The 17,670-nt window shown below is 40.5% G+C and overlaps 1 protein-coding gene across 1 annotated transcript in view; it reads left to right on the top strand.

Annotated features, from left to right (window-relative positions):
• Nucleotides 1-3,983, top strand: part of PLCXD3 (phosphatidylinositol specific phospholipase C X domain containing 3) — a gene marked incomplete at both ends in the record, with an annotated part of 95,186 nt that extends 91,203 nt beyond the window's left edge. The window contains one exon of the mRNA XM_079548031.1: nucleotides 3,827-3,983. Coding sequence (XP_079404157.1) covers nucleotides 3,827-3,983 — 157 coding nt within the window. The remainder of the gene's footprint in view (nucleotides 1-3,826) is intronic.
• Between the last annotated feature and the right edge of the window lie 13,687 nt (nucleotides 3,984-17,670).

Here is a 17,670-nt window from a genome sequence, read left to right on the forward strand (position 1 = left end):
CTTCAAACAAATGAAAAACATAAAAAGACACCGGCACATATTTATTTTTGTGTGAACAAAGAAGCATAATGGGAAAAATAGAGGTGATAATGTGACTGTCAAAGCTGAGCCTATGTTTCACAGAGTTGTAAATAAAAATCACTCTACCAGCACTATCTGAGAAAGTACATGGCTCCTCAGCTGGAAACAGTGATGTAAGACATCTTGGGGAATCTGTGCCCATCTGAGCAACCTAATGGGGTGCCATCTAGAGAGACAAGCTTTGGCTTTGAAGGAATACAGATATCCCAGCAGGATGCAGTGGGGCCTAGTGCACGCTGTGTCCCAGCTGCATCTTCTGTGCACACCTCCAGGCTTACCTTTGGGCTGCCCCAAAGTTGTAGAGGCGGAGGCAGCAGGCTGGAGTGCAAGCTCATGGGATGAGAGGTCGAAACTCCTCACTTTCTTCCTGCTTAGATACACTGACCAGCTGACCTCTCTCCTGCACAGTTCTGGGCAAGCAGCACTCTTCGGTGTCCTAGGTTCAGAGTCTTGCAGTGTATTTCGCAGCATTGGGGGTTAGAAACCTTTCCTGCTGAAAGCTTTCATTCTGGCTTTGAGGGCTGGGTTTTATAGCTGTGGGATACAAGCTTACATCTATTCTGAATGGCTGACTGCATTCTGCATGCTCAGGTTTTCTGGCTGCCTGGCTCATAGTTTGTAGATGTTAATATGAGACTTTCCCTCTCAGTTTATTCGTAAGGTAGAAGTCTCACAGCACTCTTTGCAGACTAGCTAGACTTTTGATTTACTCCTTAAGCTCTCACTGCGTGTCCTTTTCTGCAAAAGCGTTTGAGGCACAGGAGGGTGAGGAGACTGAAGGTTGCCTGAGGCTGTAAGGAGAGATGAAGACTGAATTGCTGCAGTTTCAACATTGGCATCAATGGCACTGCCACCACTGTGATTCTGTTTGATTATTGAGAGTGAGTTGCACTAACAATGTAGAAGTGGGTGTAGTTACAGTATGACAGCATGGCTTCAATTAGTAGAATTGTTTTTGCCTAGCAGCAAAGATGCCAACCATTAGTATCTACAGGTGTGGCACATTCTGATGTGTTTGGACTGCTGCCAGTGCTTGCAAGACTGGGATCAGAACCATTGGCACCAGATTCCCCAGCGAGACCATTAGATGTGGATAGTAGCAGCCTCCATGAGAGAGCTATGCCCTGGTCACCAGAGTGGTGCTGTCAAGTTGCAAGCTGAGTAGCTGGCACATCCTCACGCTCTGTCACTTTTATCAAAACTGCAACAAAATCCACTAAGACTGTGGTATGTATTGGGTTTCTGCGAGCATAGTCATGTAGGTGGCTGCCACGCAGCATGGTTTGTGTTCCTCTTAGTAAAACCCTTAATGAGAATAATTATTAGTTTGAGGCATGCAGAGACTGGAAATTACAAGGGAGGGTGAACAAGGTTTGTGCTGCTATCACAAAGACACCCTGAGGAATGTTAAAGTGCACTTATTCTAGCAATTACTGTGTGCGCGTGAGATATCTGTGTACAGCTGAGCAGAGCCTTGTTTCATGCAGTCATTGATGTAGATCCTCCTTAAAGATGACACTGTGGGATGAATATGGGGAAAGGTATGTGTTTTTCTGCAAATTTCTACCGCAAGCAGAGTTACATGTGATAAGGTCAGAGAAATCTTTTTTTCAGGTATGTATTTTCACAGAGATGCATTCTTTGTTTTTGCTATGCAAACAAGTTTTTTGTTGGATAATCTGATTCAATTTTGACTTATTTTTGAATGCTTGTAGTCTCTTAAACAAAAGATTTCTGTGACTTTATCTGCAAATTTGTGTACAGACAAGGATCATGCAACTGTTTGAAATATCAGTGAAGTGTAAACAACTCATTTCTACTACCAAACCTATTTGGAAATGAAGTGGCAGGGCAAACTGAATTTAAAGTAGAGCCCAAATCAAAGGGAATGTGACCATCCACTAAGGACTAGATTAATAACAAAAGAGTAGGAAAAATTAAAAGGTATTTTAGAGTATACAGCTGAGTGTGTAGGCAGGAAGCTCTATGGTCAAAAGATAAATTACGTCAGAACAGATTCAGAACAAATAAAGTGTGCCTGAAGAGGTAATTATGTGTCATAGGGGAGTAAAATAATGAGGATATAAATTTATGCGTAAGGAATAAATCTGTGCCTGCCAACACTCAATCAGTTCATCTCTAAACCCAGAATTCACAGAGCTTGAACAGGATGTTGAAGACAAAGGCACCTGCCATCTTAGTAATGGATCCACATGTCATCCTCCAGTGTTCAGCAATTCCAGCTTTCTATGGCTGCATCAATCTAAATATACTTGCTAGTTTTTTTCACAGCATAGTGCTTAAGCTCAGCTCTATGAGCTGGTGCATATGCATGTCTCTGCTTCAGTCCTGGTGAATTAGTATATGACATAAAACCCTCTGCTGGTCCTAAATATGTTATCTTAAAATGTATTTAAGCACATAGATGCATGTGCTTTGCTTAAGCAAAACATTTGTTTTCTGTGTTCTCCTGTAAAATCATGGAGGGTTCTAACTTTAACGTTGTGTATGAGTGTGTATTTTTTGTTAATTATTTTTTGTTTTGTTTTGTTTTAAAGACTGATTCTGGCCCCTAACACTACATTCTGTGCCTGCTAATAGTTCTAATAGTTCTTCTTTCTGCAGATCTGTTTTCCTAAAGCTTTTGAGATTTAAACTGCTGCCAGACCAGCATTATATATGGACCTTCTCTCAGTGAAAAGATCTGTGCAGCATGTTGGCTGAAGGAAAAGTATTGATCTCTGGATTTTGGAGCAGAGGGAAAAAATGATCATCTCAGCTGACTGCATGTTTATCCAGTCCATAGATTCTGATGTTTAACTTCATAGCTGGAGCTTGACAGAGAGTGTATTTTTAGGATAGCATCCAGGCTCGTTCTGAGGACTCCAAGTGCTGCAGAACTTACCACAATCTTTGGGATTTACTTCCAACTGTCGATTTCCTTTTCTTTCAAAAATCTGTGCATTACTTTGTTTGACCTTATTAACTTCTGAACACTGGATATTTTTTCTTGACTGCTGCTGCAGAACTACGGAGCCCTTTCATTTCCCGTAGCGTTTCCAATGATCAGTGGTTTATATTTTTGTGGAATCAGAAGGACTACGTTATACTTCAGCTAGACAGATGCCTTTTACACATATCTCAGCACTAGGGGTCTGACATAATAAAAATATGCTGTTTTAGAGAAGGGACTATGGTGCTTTTTAGTTCAGTTACTAATAATTTGTTTTTTATGAACTATAGTTCATGGCAGGGATATTAGTACTAGGAAAGACAAGGTAATGAGTATAGTTTGTATTTATAGTGTATTTGTAGTGTAGAAGTCATGGTGCTTTCTGAAAATACTATTTTTGGTATTTCCTTGAACGCATCAAACATGCTTTACAGATGGCGTTGAGTTCTCTCTTACTTTGTTTTCATAAGTAATTCTCATGGAATCATAGGTCCAGATGATATCAAAAGGTGTCTGGTTGATTCCTACAATCCCATGCAAGGTAAGTAATCAGGATAAGCCTGTATGACCCTCCTTGTATTCTTTTCTTCTGAGAAGCTGAATACAATCAAACATGCTATATCCAGAGGATAAAAATTATACAGAGTGGAATTTTCCAAAAGCCTGAGCAGTAACCCACGTGTATCCCTCGGAAACCAAGTGAGATCAATGGGAGTCGATATTGGAAAATTCTGCCTCAGTGCATTTGTCTCACTGCCTAATGAGTAATTATTGTTCCTGTTTTCTCCTTAGGGCTCTTCCTGCAATGATGCAGTGGGTCCGAACTCAGAAACCAGGAGAAGGTGGTGTGAATATTATCACTGCAGATTTTGTAGAACTCGGTGACTTTATCAGCACTGTTATAAAGCTCAACTATACCCTGGATGAAGGTGAAGATGACACTACTTGATAGTACTGCAATATGTTTGCTGTTGTGCTATTTAGAATTAAAAAAAAAATAAAAAATAAAAAATAAAAAAAATAAAAAAAAAAAGAGAGAGAGAGAAAAGATTGCATTTTAAAAGAAATATTGTGTGAACACTGATCTTTCTAAAATACATTGAAGTGTTTAGGGCTTTAGTGGCTGAGCTTAGGGGAAATATTTTAATCAATTATGATCATTTTTTACATTTGTGTTTCACGTGAAGAGCAAAACTAACCATGTTTACAGTGTTTGATATGAGAAGACCATTTACATATTTTCCATGAGATACCAAATGCAATTCTTGTGTTCTGTGGTTGTGAGCAGTGCCAAGAAATTTGCTGCTTTCAGCGCTGTGGGATGTGTGTTGTCCTCTGACTGCCCATAGCAGGATTCCCAAGGTGTGAATATTACACCAGGCGTCTGAGGACAATATATATGGCCCTAACATTTTAAGCCACTACACTTCATCTGTTAGGTGATTAAATGCATTGTATTTATTGATAGCTACAGGTTTTAATGCCTTTGTGAAGTAAATACAAAGTCATGGCTCCAACTCATGTATAATCACTGGGCAGTAAACACAATGCATTACTCAGCTTGCACAGAGCATTGACTAAATCCTGCTCGTTTTTATTTCTCAGAATGGAGGTTTTCAGTGTCTCTGCCCCAAGTTAAGTAAGTCAGCAGTTACGTATTGATGGCCTAAGTCTGTAGTACGTGCTGCCAATGTACATTTTCCATGGCTTTAGCAGGTATAGCCATTTTCCTTGGCTTTAGTTAGGCCAGCTTGGAGCACTGCTCCTTCCCAGGACCAACCTCACATGAGAGTCTGATCCAACATCCATTGAATTTAATAGAGAAATTTACTGTGTTTAGCATAAACTGAGCATGGAATCAATGAGCAGGATTTTGTCATATAGTAGAAATATGCTTTCTGCAGGATTAAAAATGTAGTTTAGAAAAAATAGATGCAGTGTGAACTTCTTTTTGGAGTGCCTGTAAATACAGCACTTCTCTACTGATTAAAAAAAAAAAAATCAGTGCCAGTTTCTTAGTGAAGAACTGCTGTACTAAAGAGTGTAGTAGTTCAATATCTAGCTAAAAACAGTATGCTATAGTTCTTACATTGTATGTGGGAAATAATGCAGCATAAAGCAAGCTTAGAAGTCTGTTGAGTGGCACTGTTCTAGCAGTGGAATCTCTGATCATTGCGCTTTTAACAAAGCATATAAAATATAAATATATGGAAAAGTTAGTAAGTTATAAAATGAGAGCATTGCCACTGTATAACACCTAACTGGATATAGTGCCATCCGTCAGATGTCCTTATTACATCAATGCATATACACTCAGCTTTGGAAAGCCAAATGTTTCATTTGTACAAACCAATAGATGCTATATTGTCATACAAGGAAAATGCTCTTTGAAATGTGCTTTCTAGGATAAGACTAGGGTCAAGTTCCATTCATATTGCTGGAACTTTCCACTCAGTGAGAAGGGAGAAAAGCGTCATATGGTACTTTGCTAATTTCTGTCAGATGGTAATTACCATCGGCCATCAGATTCTATCAAAACAAAAATGGTCTCATTGAAACAGATGAGTTATGGGGGATTTGTTGGTTGGTTTTGTTGTGTTTTGTTGTTCTTGTTGTTGTAGGGTTTTTTTAATCGTTTTATGAAGAAGTGGGTTAAAATGAACACTTGCTGCTATTTTGTACTGAGAGAGGGTGCCTTGAAAAATGTGTGTGTGTGTGTGTGTGTGTGTACAGCAGAGAAACATTTAAGTGTATCTGTACTATGAAGACACATTTTAAATATATGTATACAATACAAGGACATCCATGCACACTTCCATAATGCTATTCTAGAGAAAAAGACTGCAAGTGCTAGGAAGTTATGATGCCTCCTGGACTAGCAGTTGTGTGTTTAAGAGTGTAAAAATCATCCTTAGTGAAATCTGTGATCTAAGCCAGTTAGGTTTTGTACAGCATTAACATTTGAAGTTGATCTAAAATATTTACCAAGAGCCACAGCCCATCTTTGCATTGAAAAGGGGTAGAGCTTGGTGCTTTTATCCAGGACTACACAAGATGTCAGGAGGGTTGGTGCACATTGTTGTCAGTCTCCACAGCTTCGTCAGTTAAAGTAATGGACACATAAAGTAAAACCAGAGCATGTGTGTTCAGGAAGCCTGTGCAAACTGTTTTACTTAGTTCGTAAAGCGTTTCCTTTTCTTCCATGTGGAGTGTGTCATAGAGAAACATGAAAATGTTTGCTTGTTTATTCGACATGTGGTGTGAAGTGCTCCTTTTATCCTTTTGTGTAACTGAATTTGCTTGCTTCCAGATTCTTCCTGTCGTTCTTTAGCTACTTAGTACATCTAGGCTATCCTTCTAATACTGTAAAACAGTCAGGATCTCTGGATGGAGCAAAAACTGGGTTTGTTCTTTTGGATTCTGGCTGACATTCTGTTGGATTTAAGAGCATCAACAGTGAGTTCCTCTTGGGACCCCTGGCTCAAATTTACACCAGACACACCGAGTCTCTCGCTTACACAAGGGTGTATTTAAAGCAAATGTTCTGCTTGTTGAAGAAAACGTGTGTTTGTGTGTGTGTGTGTGCCTATGTATATGAATAAATATAAAGCTATATCATATCTTCAGCTTATTGATGTTGTTATGAAATGTTTGCTTAGCATCATTGTATTCTAATTATCATTTGGGTGCTGGAAAATAAAAGCAAAAAGAAAAAAAAAACACAACAATCCTCTGACAAGAAGGATAATAGATAAATCACATAGTTTCTCCATTAATTGGGGAAAACATTAAATTTTGGTCAGAAAATTTGTTTTCATTTTGCTGTCGATCTCCTTTCTGTTGGAGAAGCACAGTACCTTATGATGGGGACAGGTAAACAAACTTGCCTTAATTACTAAAAAAAGTGGAGGTGGGGGGAAGCATGCTATCCACTCTTTCCTGGCGATTTCATCTGTAAGGCACCAAAACTGTAATCAAACTGTCTTGATGGGGATACACTCCCAGCTGGATATCATCTGGGAGATCTCGCCAGAAAAGAGCAAGCCAGAAAAGACTATGCAACACAACTGGACCACTCTAGAGGCCCGTGTTGCCATCCATATGCAGCTAAAACTTTCTGATTTCATCTAGAAATGTGCTTGCAGAAGAACTGCAGGACTGGGTCGGACTAGTTGTCTGACTTCATTCATTTGAGAAGTTTGTACCCGTGTGTTATGAGGGATCCTGCATGGAAAGTTAGAAGACTGTAATTGGACTATCAGAGGAAAAATACCTGTCTACACTGTTGATCTCCATGAGTATCCTTTTATTTAAAATGTGATGTCGCTTGCTGTCAAAGCATTTTCTCCTCCTGTGTTCATTTTCCCCCTTGCTATGTTCATGTGTGCATGTGAAGCACCATTGCTTTCTGACCTTTTCGTGCGATTACTTACATTTTCTTTCAGTCATGGAAAGTTACAACTGCTTCATACAGTTCAAGATGAAAGGCAGTGGAGCAGTTTCTTAGCTAGTGTAAAGCTAAGTAGCTCCATCTTTCAGTTCATGCTAGCTGAGGGTCTCTTCATTTGATGTTGGCACAACTTGTGTTGAATGGTAAACAATACAGCAGCTGGTTCTAGGAGTACGAGTCCAGCCTTGGGCAAAGACTCAGAACCAGACCAAAGGAGCCTGGTTTTAAAATCAGGGGGCTATTCATTTGCTGTTGGTTATGTTACTAGTTGTATGGGTTCTGCCATTTCAAGCCATTCTTTTACATGTACATATGTATGTGAATATATTTGCACATGTGTGTGAGAGAATGTATGATTCTGTATGCTGGGCTAAGTCCTTCTGTCATACTGATACAGATCTAGGCCATTTCTAGTAACTTCAAAGCATTTACTAATGTTTTACCCTGGGATGAGAGGGAGCAGATAGTCATTGACTAGTAAGTATGTGCTGTGTTGCAAAGGACATAAAAAAGCAGTTAACTCCGCTAGATTGAAGAAGTGGAGTGCCCTGAAAATATAGCTCTAGTGCTGTTTATGCTGACTATAGTATTTGGAGCATTAGGTGTTAGCAACTGAGCAGACTATTTGGTGACTTCAAGAGTTCAGTTAACATCATTTTAAACTTCTAAACTCTTTTCAGTGGAGTAAAAGCTAATAGCATATATGATGTATTTGCCATATCTCAGTGGTAGCTTCTGTGTTACATACAGTCAATATTCTTCTGAATTCTATATGTTTACCAATGATGAGGTTAAAATATGCTCTATAATATGTGCAATGTATTGATTATAGGTATGTTGGAGTTCAGTGATGTATTTAGTTTTAACTGTGCTGCTGTTTTGTAGACATGTTTGTGTATGGAAGTATGGATTGTCTACAGTGTATGAGAAATAATAATTAATCCTAAAGGAAAAGGGCAGTTATGTAACCTGCCTTAATGCATTTGCATAATCTTGTTTAAAGCCCATAATTATGAGTTCTGATTTCTGGCATTACTGGGGATTGACTGTAGGGCTGAGTCCCTCACTTCTCTGCATTAAGGAGTTAAACTTGAAGTTACCTGGAGCTCATTTACATATTGATAAACAGAGAATAGCATGTTTGCACAACCTTGATTGTACCTGGTGGCAAAAATGTGGTTTCCTGTGTGGTACAGAGCAAATCACTTCTGCACACACACTGCTCCTGTTGATGCCAGCAGAAATCATGTTCATGCAATTGAAAGGTCTGAATTTCCTCTTCTGGGATGCCGACATGACGTTAACGTTGTGGTACCCTGGCTTTATGGAAGTGCCTGGATGTTCATGTGCAGTACTGCTCATGTCCCATACTGGAATTTAGCTGTAAGTTTGCAGTAAGAGCTTTGAACTCAGTCCTATCTGTTCTGTAATCCAGATAGGACTGTAAAAATCCTTATGTAAAAAGGATGAATACTTGAGGCTATGCAGCCTGGCCTTGCATACCCACCTACAGCATTCTGCTTTTAAGAGCCTTGACAGCTTAAATTAAAACGTTGTAGTAAATTCCTGAAGGCTGACAGGACCTAGTGCTCTAGGAAGGGGAATGTAAATCTCTTTATTGCCCACAGGTATGACCTCTCCCCTCTACCATTCCTACAACTAAATCTAGTTCTCCTTTTGTGGTTTCATGTGAGAGATGCCTCTGCTTGATTCTAAGGGTGATGCTGAAAGACGTGAAGAACAAAGAGTATGCCTCATGCATAGCTGGTTTGATAACAGTAGGCAGAGCATTCTTGCTTGGCATGAAGTCAGCCTCAGCAAGACTTATTTAACCAGTGACAGAAGGGAGGCAGAAGTCTGCTTCGAGACCCTCTTCTGTTATCTTTGTCCACCTACAGTGAAGCATCTTTCCAGTTTTCTCCTTTGTCTCTGTTCAGCGTTCCTCATCTCAGCTTTCACATTCCCATCCCTTAACTACTTGTGGTGAATAGTGTTGTGCTCAAAGTGAGTATTATAGGTTTGTCATCCTCACTAGACCATCACAGTTCACAGGTTCTTACAAAGTAGGCTGCTAAAAGATGGCACTGTCTGGTATCTGATGTTATCTCCACATTCCAGATGACATATACATGTTCTCTTTGAAGGACTTCACCTTGCCTGGTGAGAAGTCAATCATACACTTTCTCTCTTCGAATTAAAGACAAACTGGATGATAAGCCAGTGAGGGTCTCTTAATTTTTAGATGCAGTTAGACTATTTTACTGCAGTGGAATAACAAAGACTAGTCTCTTCCCTTGGTTTTAGGTTCTGCCAGAGTCACTTTGACCAGCAAATTCCTGGAGTGGTTTTGAACTGGAAAAGCAGTTTTGCTGTGAAGCTGGGATCCTTAAAGCAGAATCCTAGACTCTGTATTATTATTGAAAATGATTATACAAACTTAAAGTTATAACTTTGGAAGAAATAGAAAGGCTTGTCAGGACAGATGTTTTTTGCCTGTCTCAGACATGAGTAGCTTTAGGATCATTCAAAGTGATAATTAGGATGTTATTGCCACACTGCCTCCTGATGATGTTCAGGTCTCTGTACAGAAGCCTTATTATTCCAAATGAGCATTAATGCATTTGAATGACTTTCTCCATTTCTGTGGGAAGAATGAATGTGTAACACTGAGGACATGGAGCTCCATGTGTGTTGTGCCCACAAAGGTTCACAGAGCTGCACCTTCTCTTTTTAGGATCTACTTAATGGTACTTTAATAAATGTTGTGTAAAAAATGCCTACAGTTCTATATAGCAAATGTGAATTTTTATGAGACGAATGTGTATTAATGTATAAATAAACAAATAAATACTGTTTCTTTGTATCCAGTGAAACATCTAATAAAGTTCTGGTACCTGTGTTCTTGGTTTACTGCTTCATTGCTGTATTCCAGGTGTTATATATCAGAGGCTTCTTAAACACTGTCTTTAAGGTGCTCAAATCAGCTGTTAAACTCGAGCTGTGTTACCATGTCAGAGGCATGCAGAGACTGTCCTGTGAGGGCACTGTGGTTTCTGTGTGACCACTGAGCACCGCAGGACACTGGGGTGCATTTGTATCATGGGAATACAGCAGGCTCTGCTGTTCCATGTGGCAGGGCTTTCCAGGTCCAGTGTGCCTCTGCCACTAAGCCCTAGGGCCCCTCTCTGTAGCCTGGATGAGCCCATGCAGCTGTGTCTTGTACCAAGGAGGGAGATGGAAAGAAGGGACTCCCAAAAATGGATTGTTTCTGTCCTGGTTTGTGCAGCAACCTGATGATACAGAATCATAGAATCCTTAGTGTTGGAAGGGACTTCCAAGTGTCAACTGGTCCAACTCCCCTGCAGTGAACAGGGGCATCCACAGCTAGATCAGGATGCACAGAGTTTGAACTAGCCTGGCCTTGAAAGTCTCCAGGAAGGAGGTGAGGCGTCCACCACATCTCTGGGCAACCTGTTCCAATACTTCACCACTCTCACCATAGAAGACCTTTTTGTTACATCGTACCTAATTCTATTCTCATTAAGCTTGAAACAATTTCCCCTTGTCACCACAGGCCCTGCTGAAGTCCCCTTCTTACTTGCAGCTCCCCTTTAGATACTGAAAGGCTGCTATCTGGTCACTGTGCAACCTTCTCCAGATGTCTCAGCCAGTCCTTGTAGGAGAGGTGTTCTATTCCGCGGATACACACAGGTCCAAGTCTCTGCTGCATTGAGGCCTCCACATTCCAACACTCCAGGTGAGGCCTCACCAGCACGGAGCAGGGGGGCAGAACACCTCATTCGCCCTGCTGGCCATGCTTCTTTTGATGCAGCCCAGGATACGGTTGGCTTCTGGGCTGTGAGGGCACACTGCTGGCTCATGTCCAGCTTCCCGTCCACCAGTACTCCCATGTCTTTTTTGGCAGGGCAGCTCTCAGTCCTTTCATCCCCCTGTTTGTATTGGTAGTGAATGTTGCCTTGACCCAGATGCAAGAGCTTGCACTTGGATTTGTTTGAACCTTATGAGGTTCACCTGGGCCCACTGCTCAAGCCTGTCTAAGTCCCTCTGTATGGCATCCCATCCCTCTGGTGTGAACCACACCCCAGAGCTTTGTGTCATCCACAAACTAGCTGAAGGTGCACTCAACTCCACTGTCGATGTCACTGATGAAGATATTACAGAGTATTGATTCCAGCACTGACCCACTTGTCACTGGTCTCCATCCAGACATTAGGCTATTGACCACCACCCTCTGGACTCGATCTTGTGGCCAGGTATCTGAGAATACAGTCCGTTGAGATGCTGTAACCTTTAAGAAGGGTATTTGTAACACTGACACAAAACAGGTATTTACCAAAGCGTTTTGATTCCAGAAAGTAGTGGTGTACTTAAGCCTCTGAATCTGGGAGAAAAGTAAAAGGATGTTTTATTTTACACGTAGATGTTTTTCAACATGATAAGCAAGTGCAATTAAAATGCAACTATTCTCTTGGAAGATCAATTTTAAATAGGTTTTATGGAAATAAGCAATTTGTGGGCATATTGTAAGTGATAAATATGAATTCCACGTTTTTGGCCAGGCTTTTTTTGTTCCTTGGTGCCCAGCTGCAGCTTCTGGCATTTTCATTTATTTTTCTCCCTGCAGCTAGATTTCTGAGGAAAAATTAATTGCAACTAAGTGTATTGATTGGAATCAAAGTAACTTAAATAACTGGTCTTAAATGAGTTTAAACCTTCAAGTGCAAAACACTGATAGGAAGAATGAATCTTAGACATGATTTACTTCTTTTTTTTTTTTTTTTTTTTTTTTTTTTTTTAATTGTTATGGTTTCTGTTTTCTAAAGATAGGTTAATTTTTACAGGGAGCCATTAAGACCTGGCTTAGCAAGTAAATACAACAGCACATCATGTTTGCTTGTTTGCCAAGCAGCAGGCTAAGCTATACATATGCATAGAATAGACGTTATTTTAACATACATTCCTGTACATTCCTCTAATTGTGTTAGGAAACAGTACATTGTATTTCTTATTTATACACTTATTTTTTGGAGTTCTTTTTTTTATAGTGCCTCCTGAAGATGATTAAGTGAATTAACATACACAAAATCTACACTAATAAAATTAGACATGGATCCCAAAGTAAACTCTCTATTGACTGAAGGCTATGGAAAGGGATTTTTTAAAAATAAAATAATTATAGAGAGTTTATTATTTGAATGGGTATTTTTTAGTACTTCTCCTAGCTTTTTTAAGACCAAAAGTCCTCAAATACTTGTACTGTACAAGTACAAAAAGAGAATAAATCCTGCTGGTCCATGCTGCCCCAATCCCAGCTGCCACAAATCTATCTCTCCAGGAGTCTCTATGCCCAGGTTCTTAGCTGGGGACCTCACCCATTTTGTTTTTTTAATGATTGCACATGTTCCAAGATCAACAAAGTGGCAATTATTTAACAGTAGTAGGCAGTGAATGTAAGCTTTAATTTGGACCACTATCAGTCAACTCTTCCAACACTTCCAAATTAAGGCCCTTGCACTGTGTACACAGTGAGCAACTGAATTATCAATAGAAATCAGCCACTAACAAATTATTCCCAATTTAAATGTTTTTAGCCAGTGAGAAGATTGAAAGACCAATCCATCTGAAGACCAGAGCATAGTTGTTTTTTTGTCAGAAGTATGAACTACTTCCTCTTCACCCAGTGCTTAGTCTTCTCCCTCCCCATGTATGCCACTGATGCATCTAAAAAATATTTGAGTTCTCATTGAGCTGGCAAATTTAATACCACATTCCTTAGGGTAATCAAAAAATAAAATACTGCATTGGTCTCTGCACATCTGGAGATTGTATTGCTTTACAATAAAACCCAGCAAGCTGCACTTTGCATTTTTTACCACAATCTCATTAGAAGAAATGTTTCAAATGCATTTTAAGTGTGTGAACACAATAGAAGCATACTGAAATGCTTTCAACCCTGAAATACCCTGAATTAGGCAATTGAGGGAGAAGAAAAACATGCCTTTACCTATCCTGGGTCTTAAGGTTATGCAGTCCTTAAACACTTCATTTGATACAGGTATTTTCTAGTCTCATTCAGTGTTATTTACCTAGGCATGTGTAATTGACTACTTGAACGTATCCCCAAAACCTCGGTAAATTTGTATAAGGTATCTCTATGAAAGAAACAAAGGTGCTCACTCCGTGCATCACAGCTCTGAGAAAAACAGATTAAAAGAACTCAGGAAAGGGATGGAGGGCCCAGGGTGGCTCCCAAAAGGGGCAGTGCTGCCAAGAAAACTGTTTTGAAAGAGTTGATGCAAAGGTGGGAAAACCTCAGACCTGGGCAGTTGCATCAGTAGGCATTGCATGGGCTGGGGCTGGGTTTGCTTCTTGTTAAGATGCAACAATAAATGCTCCAGATGGCTGGTCTAGCTGGGAGACACAGCTGTATATGTGTAATCTATGCAAATATATTGTTTTCTTGTTCCCACAGGGTCTGCGATGTCAAGGAAGGATATTCCTTACTATCTTTTCAGTATTATTAACTATTGCTTTACCAAACTGCTTCCCATTCAATTCAAATTCATTTCCCATTCAATTCAATTCATTCCCATTCAGTATCCAAACTGTCACATTTCTGAATCTCCTAGATACCTTATCATGACACTTGTTCACTTTGCAAGGAAGCAGTGGGACACACAAATTGGTGTGTGTTTCAGATGCATCTAGCACAAAGTGAGCAAAACACACAGAATGGATCCCTTAGGGAGCGCATGAGCCAGTTGTCTGAGTCCTCTGTGCTCTCCTGGCAATGTAAGAGAACACAAGAATCCTATCTCTTGGCTAACGTTCAAATCCAGGCATACAGTGTGTTGCATTCTTGACAGTAAGCAAATGCAATTCTTATCCTGAGCACCCAGCTCCTGCCAATCTGGGTGCAAATCTGGCCTGCAGTTAGCTGAGAGGAGTAGACATTTCTCTTCTTGTATGCTGCTGCAACACAAAACCCATAGAGAAGGTGAAGTGTTATATTTTAAGCAGCTTTTTTTCTGTCTAGACCATCAGCATTTGTCACTATGTAGGAATGGAGCCAGGCACAGCCTAAGATGGCTGAGCAGGGGCATGCAGATAGGGATGAGACTAGGGCAGGGATTGATGGCTGCACAGGGGCTGAGTTGGAGTCCTGGGCCCACAGCAGCTCAGTACGTGGTGTTGGTATATACAAATAATGGAATAAATCACCATTTATTCCCTTGCAGTAACACGAAGTCACCCCCACTCACTGAAACACTTCTCCTATGACCCCAAATCTGAGCAAACTCCTTTTCTGATACCTCATGTATCTGCTAGCTCATACGATTCACCTCTCTCTTCCTCCAATTACAGTGCCCTAAAAAAAGAAGTGTGAGAAACCAGAATATAGCATAGTGGATGTACTTCTGCGTACTCAAGTCTTGTAATCATACAAAGTCACGCAAACTCCCATACTGGCTGATGCATTTTAACAATTTATTGCTATTGGCCTGTTTCAAAAATAAGTGTAATAAGTGTCTGATTTTGTTTTTTTAACTGAAAATAAATATTTTCTTCAACAAAATTAGCAGTGAGGACAGCAAACAGCTGTAGCTTATTCCCTAGGTTGTTGAGAAACGTATTTGTCATCTTCCTGCCTTTCAGTCCTGTAATAACTGTTACATCAGCACTGAAATAAACTGCAAGTAATGGAGCAAAAAAGTTCATATAGTTAGGCTGAAAATGTGAATCACAGCAGGGATCATAAGGAAAGAAGCAGAAAAACAAAGCACATCGTTTGGCAGTGTTCACCTAAGCATCTTGTGTACAGAGTGCAGTTTCCTTACCCCTTCTTGAGGAGGATGTGACAGCTCTGGAAAAGTCTCAGAGAGGAGCAACAAGGATGAGTGACGCTCTGGTTAGCTACCACTTCAGTTAAGTCTAGTTCAGGACTCTTCAGGCTGGAAAAGAAGCTGTTATGAGGGTGAGAGAGGCCTAAGGTCATGGTTAATGATGGCACCTGATAGGTCATGTTGATAGTTGGACTTGATGACCTTGAAAGTGCTGTCTTTTTTAAATTAGTGGTTCTTTACAGAAAGGGTTGTTAAGCACTGGAAATAGGCTCCCCAGGGAGGTGGTTGAGTCACCATCCCTGAAGGTGTTTAAAAACCATTTGGATGCGGTGCTCAGGGACATGATTTAATTAGGGTAGTACGGTTAGGTCATGGTCGGACTCGATCGTGTTTAAGGTCTTTTCCAACCTGAGCAATTCTATGATTCTATAAGATTTGGTGGTTCTATGAAACCCTGAATGGCATGGAAGGGTTTGACTGCAACTGCTATCCCAATATGAGCAGGAAGCCTCAGTGGAATCTTGTCAAAGGCATATTCAGAATGAAAGCAGGCAGATTCTTACCCATGCTAGTCACACTGAGAAGCTCCTCGCCCCAGGATGCTGGGGGCTGAGTATTTTCATAAGCTCAAAAGCTTATCAGATATGAAAAATAAGTGTATTGGTGGTTGCTAAATATACAGAAGCTGGATTAATCTCAGAGAGTCCCACATGTGTAAATGGTTAGTGGCTGGGGAGGTGCTTAGAAGCTGCTATTTCATAACTGAAAGGAAAGTTATTCTGTCAACTCGTAAAATCAGAGAAATCTTTCACACAAATCAAAATTCAACAGAGCTACAGTTTGATAAATTGGAATAAAGTTAATTTGTGATACACTGATGTGTAGGAAAACTCTGCTTGGATAGCTCACCGTTGAGCACTCCACTGATTTGTTATCCAGGATGACAGAAAAATTCAGGCTTCTCTGTTTCCATATTAATCCTTTTTAATACCGTTGGCTAGATAGGATGATCAGATGTTTGAAACATTATCTTGAGGGAGAAGATCTTGTTATGCCTTCATTTGTCTATTTGATGTAGAGATTTTCATAAATCTGTCTCTGGCTGCTCGTCCGATGTGCGTTTGGGTAATATTATTCTGTGGGCTGAAGATTTCTGCATATGATTTACAGCAATGTGGAGCACCAAGAGCACTTCATTAGCTGTAGTCATGGCTTGTCACAGGGCTTGGTGTCCAGCTGGCTTACATGTCTCTTTTCCATAGCCCGGTCTAACAAGCTGTCTGTTGGGTCTTCATGGTGTGTGTTCAATGAAATAAAAACCACAATGGCCTTTTCCAGATGACAAGCATTCAGGCACACTGAATGCTACAGGATGATTAACTACCTAGTTGCAGAAATAGTAATCATACCCACAAATCATGAACTCACACAAAACAGCAGTGCCCCTGTTAATCAAATATTTTAGAGGGGAGTTTGTTGTCTGCGTGAATCACTGCATTATACTGAGGCTCTCGTATAGTCAGATCAGGTGCTTTTTTTGTAATATGAGGATTATTACTCTGTACATCTGTTCATACATGCAACATACTCTGCAAGAAAATCAGGTAATCTGTATTCTCCTTACCAGGGCAGCTAAATGTACAAACTAAACTTGGCTAAACATTGCTGTCTCTGTGCAATAACAAGCCTGCAGGTGAGGGACAGGAAGGGTATGGCAGCAGGCACTCACACAGCCTGGCAGCACCAGTGCAGGCTGCACAGCCCAAGCCCTGCAATCTTTGTTTGGGAATGGAAAGACATTAGCTGAGAGAGAGGGAAGGGCTGGGAGGCTGAGCTGCTGAAATTCAGCAAAGCAGAGCTGGTCGCATGGCAGGCAAGGGTTGGTGCAGGCTTTCCTGCATCTGCAACCAATGCATCCCACCATTCTGTCCAGGAGCAAGCATGCCAGGAGGACCTCAGCCCCCTCAGAGCTTGAATAAATGTTCCTGGTTGTACAACACTTGGGCTGCGATTTATCCTGATGATGACATTGACCATTTAAAACCAGGAACAACTGAATGCAAGCGCATGGCCCCCTTGCTGGAGCCAGGTAAAAAGGGTCTGATTGCTGGAGAAGGGAGTAGAAATGGCTCTTCTGCTCTCAGATGTTTGTCATCTTCCCTCAGCTTTCTTTTTAATAAAGCCAAAGTCCTAAATTAGAGATTGCTAAAAGGACTTGACAAAGAAAAATGCAAATTAACAATTTATGATAAAGCTGCTTTTCAACATTCAGAGCTGCTCTTTCTGAGCATTGAAAGTGTCAGTTGTGCAAAGGCTGCAGT

The sequence above is a fragment of the Tetrao urogallus genome, assembly GCF_951394365.1.
Source record: "Tetrao urogallus genome assembly, chromosome: Z".
Taxonomy (NCBI): domain Eukaryota; kingdom Metazoa; phylum Chordata; class Aves; order Galliformes; family Phasianidae; genus Tetrao; species Tetrao urogallus.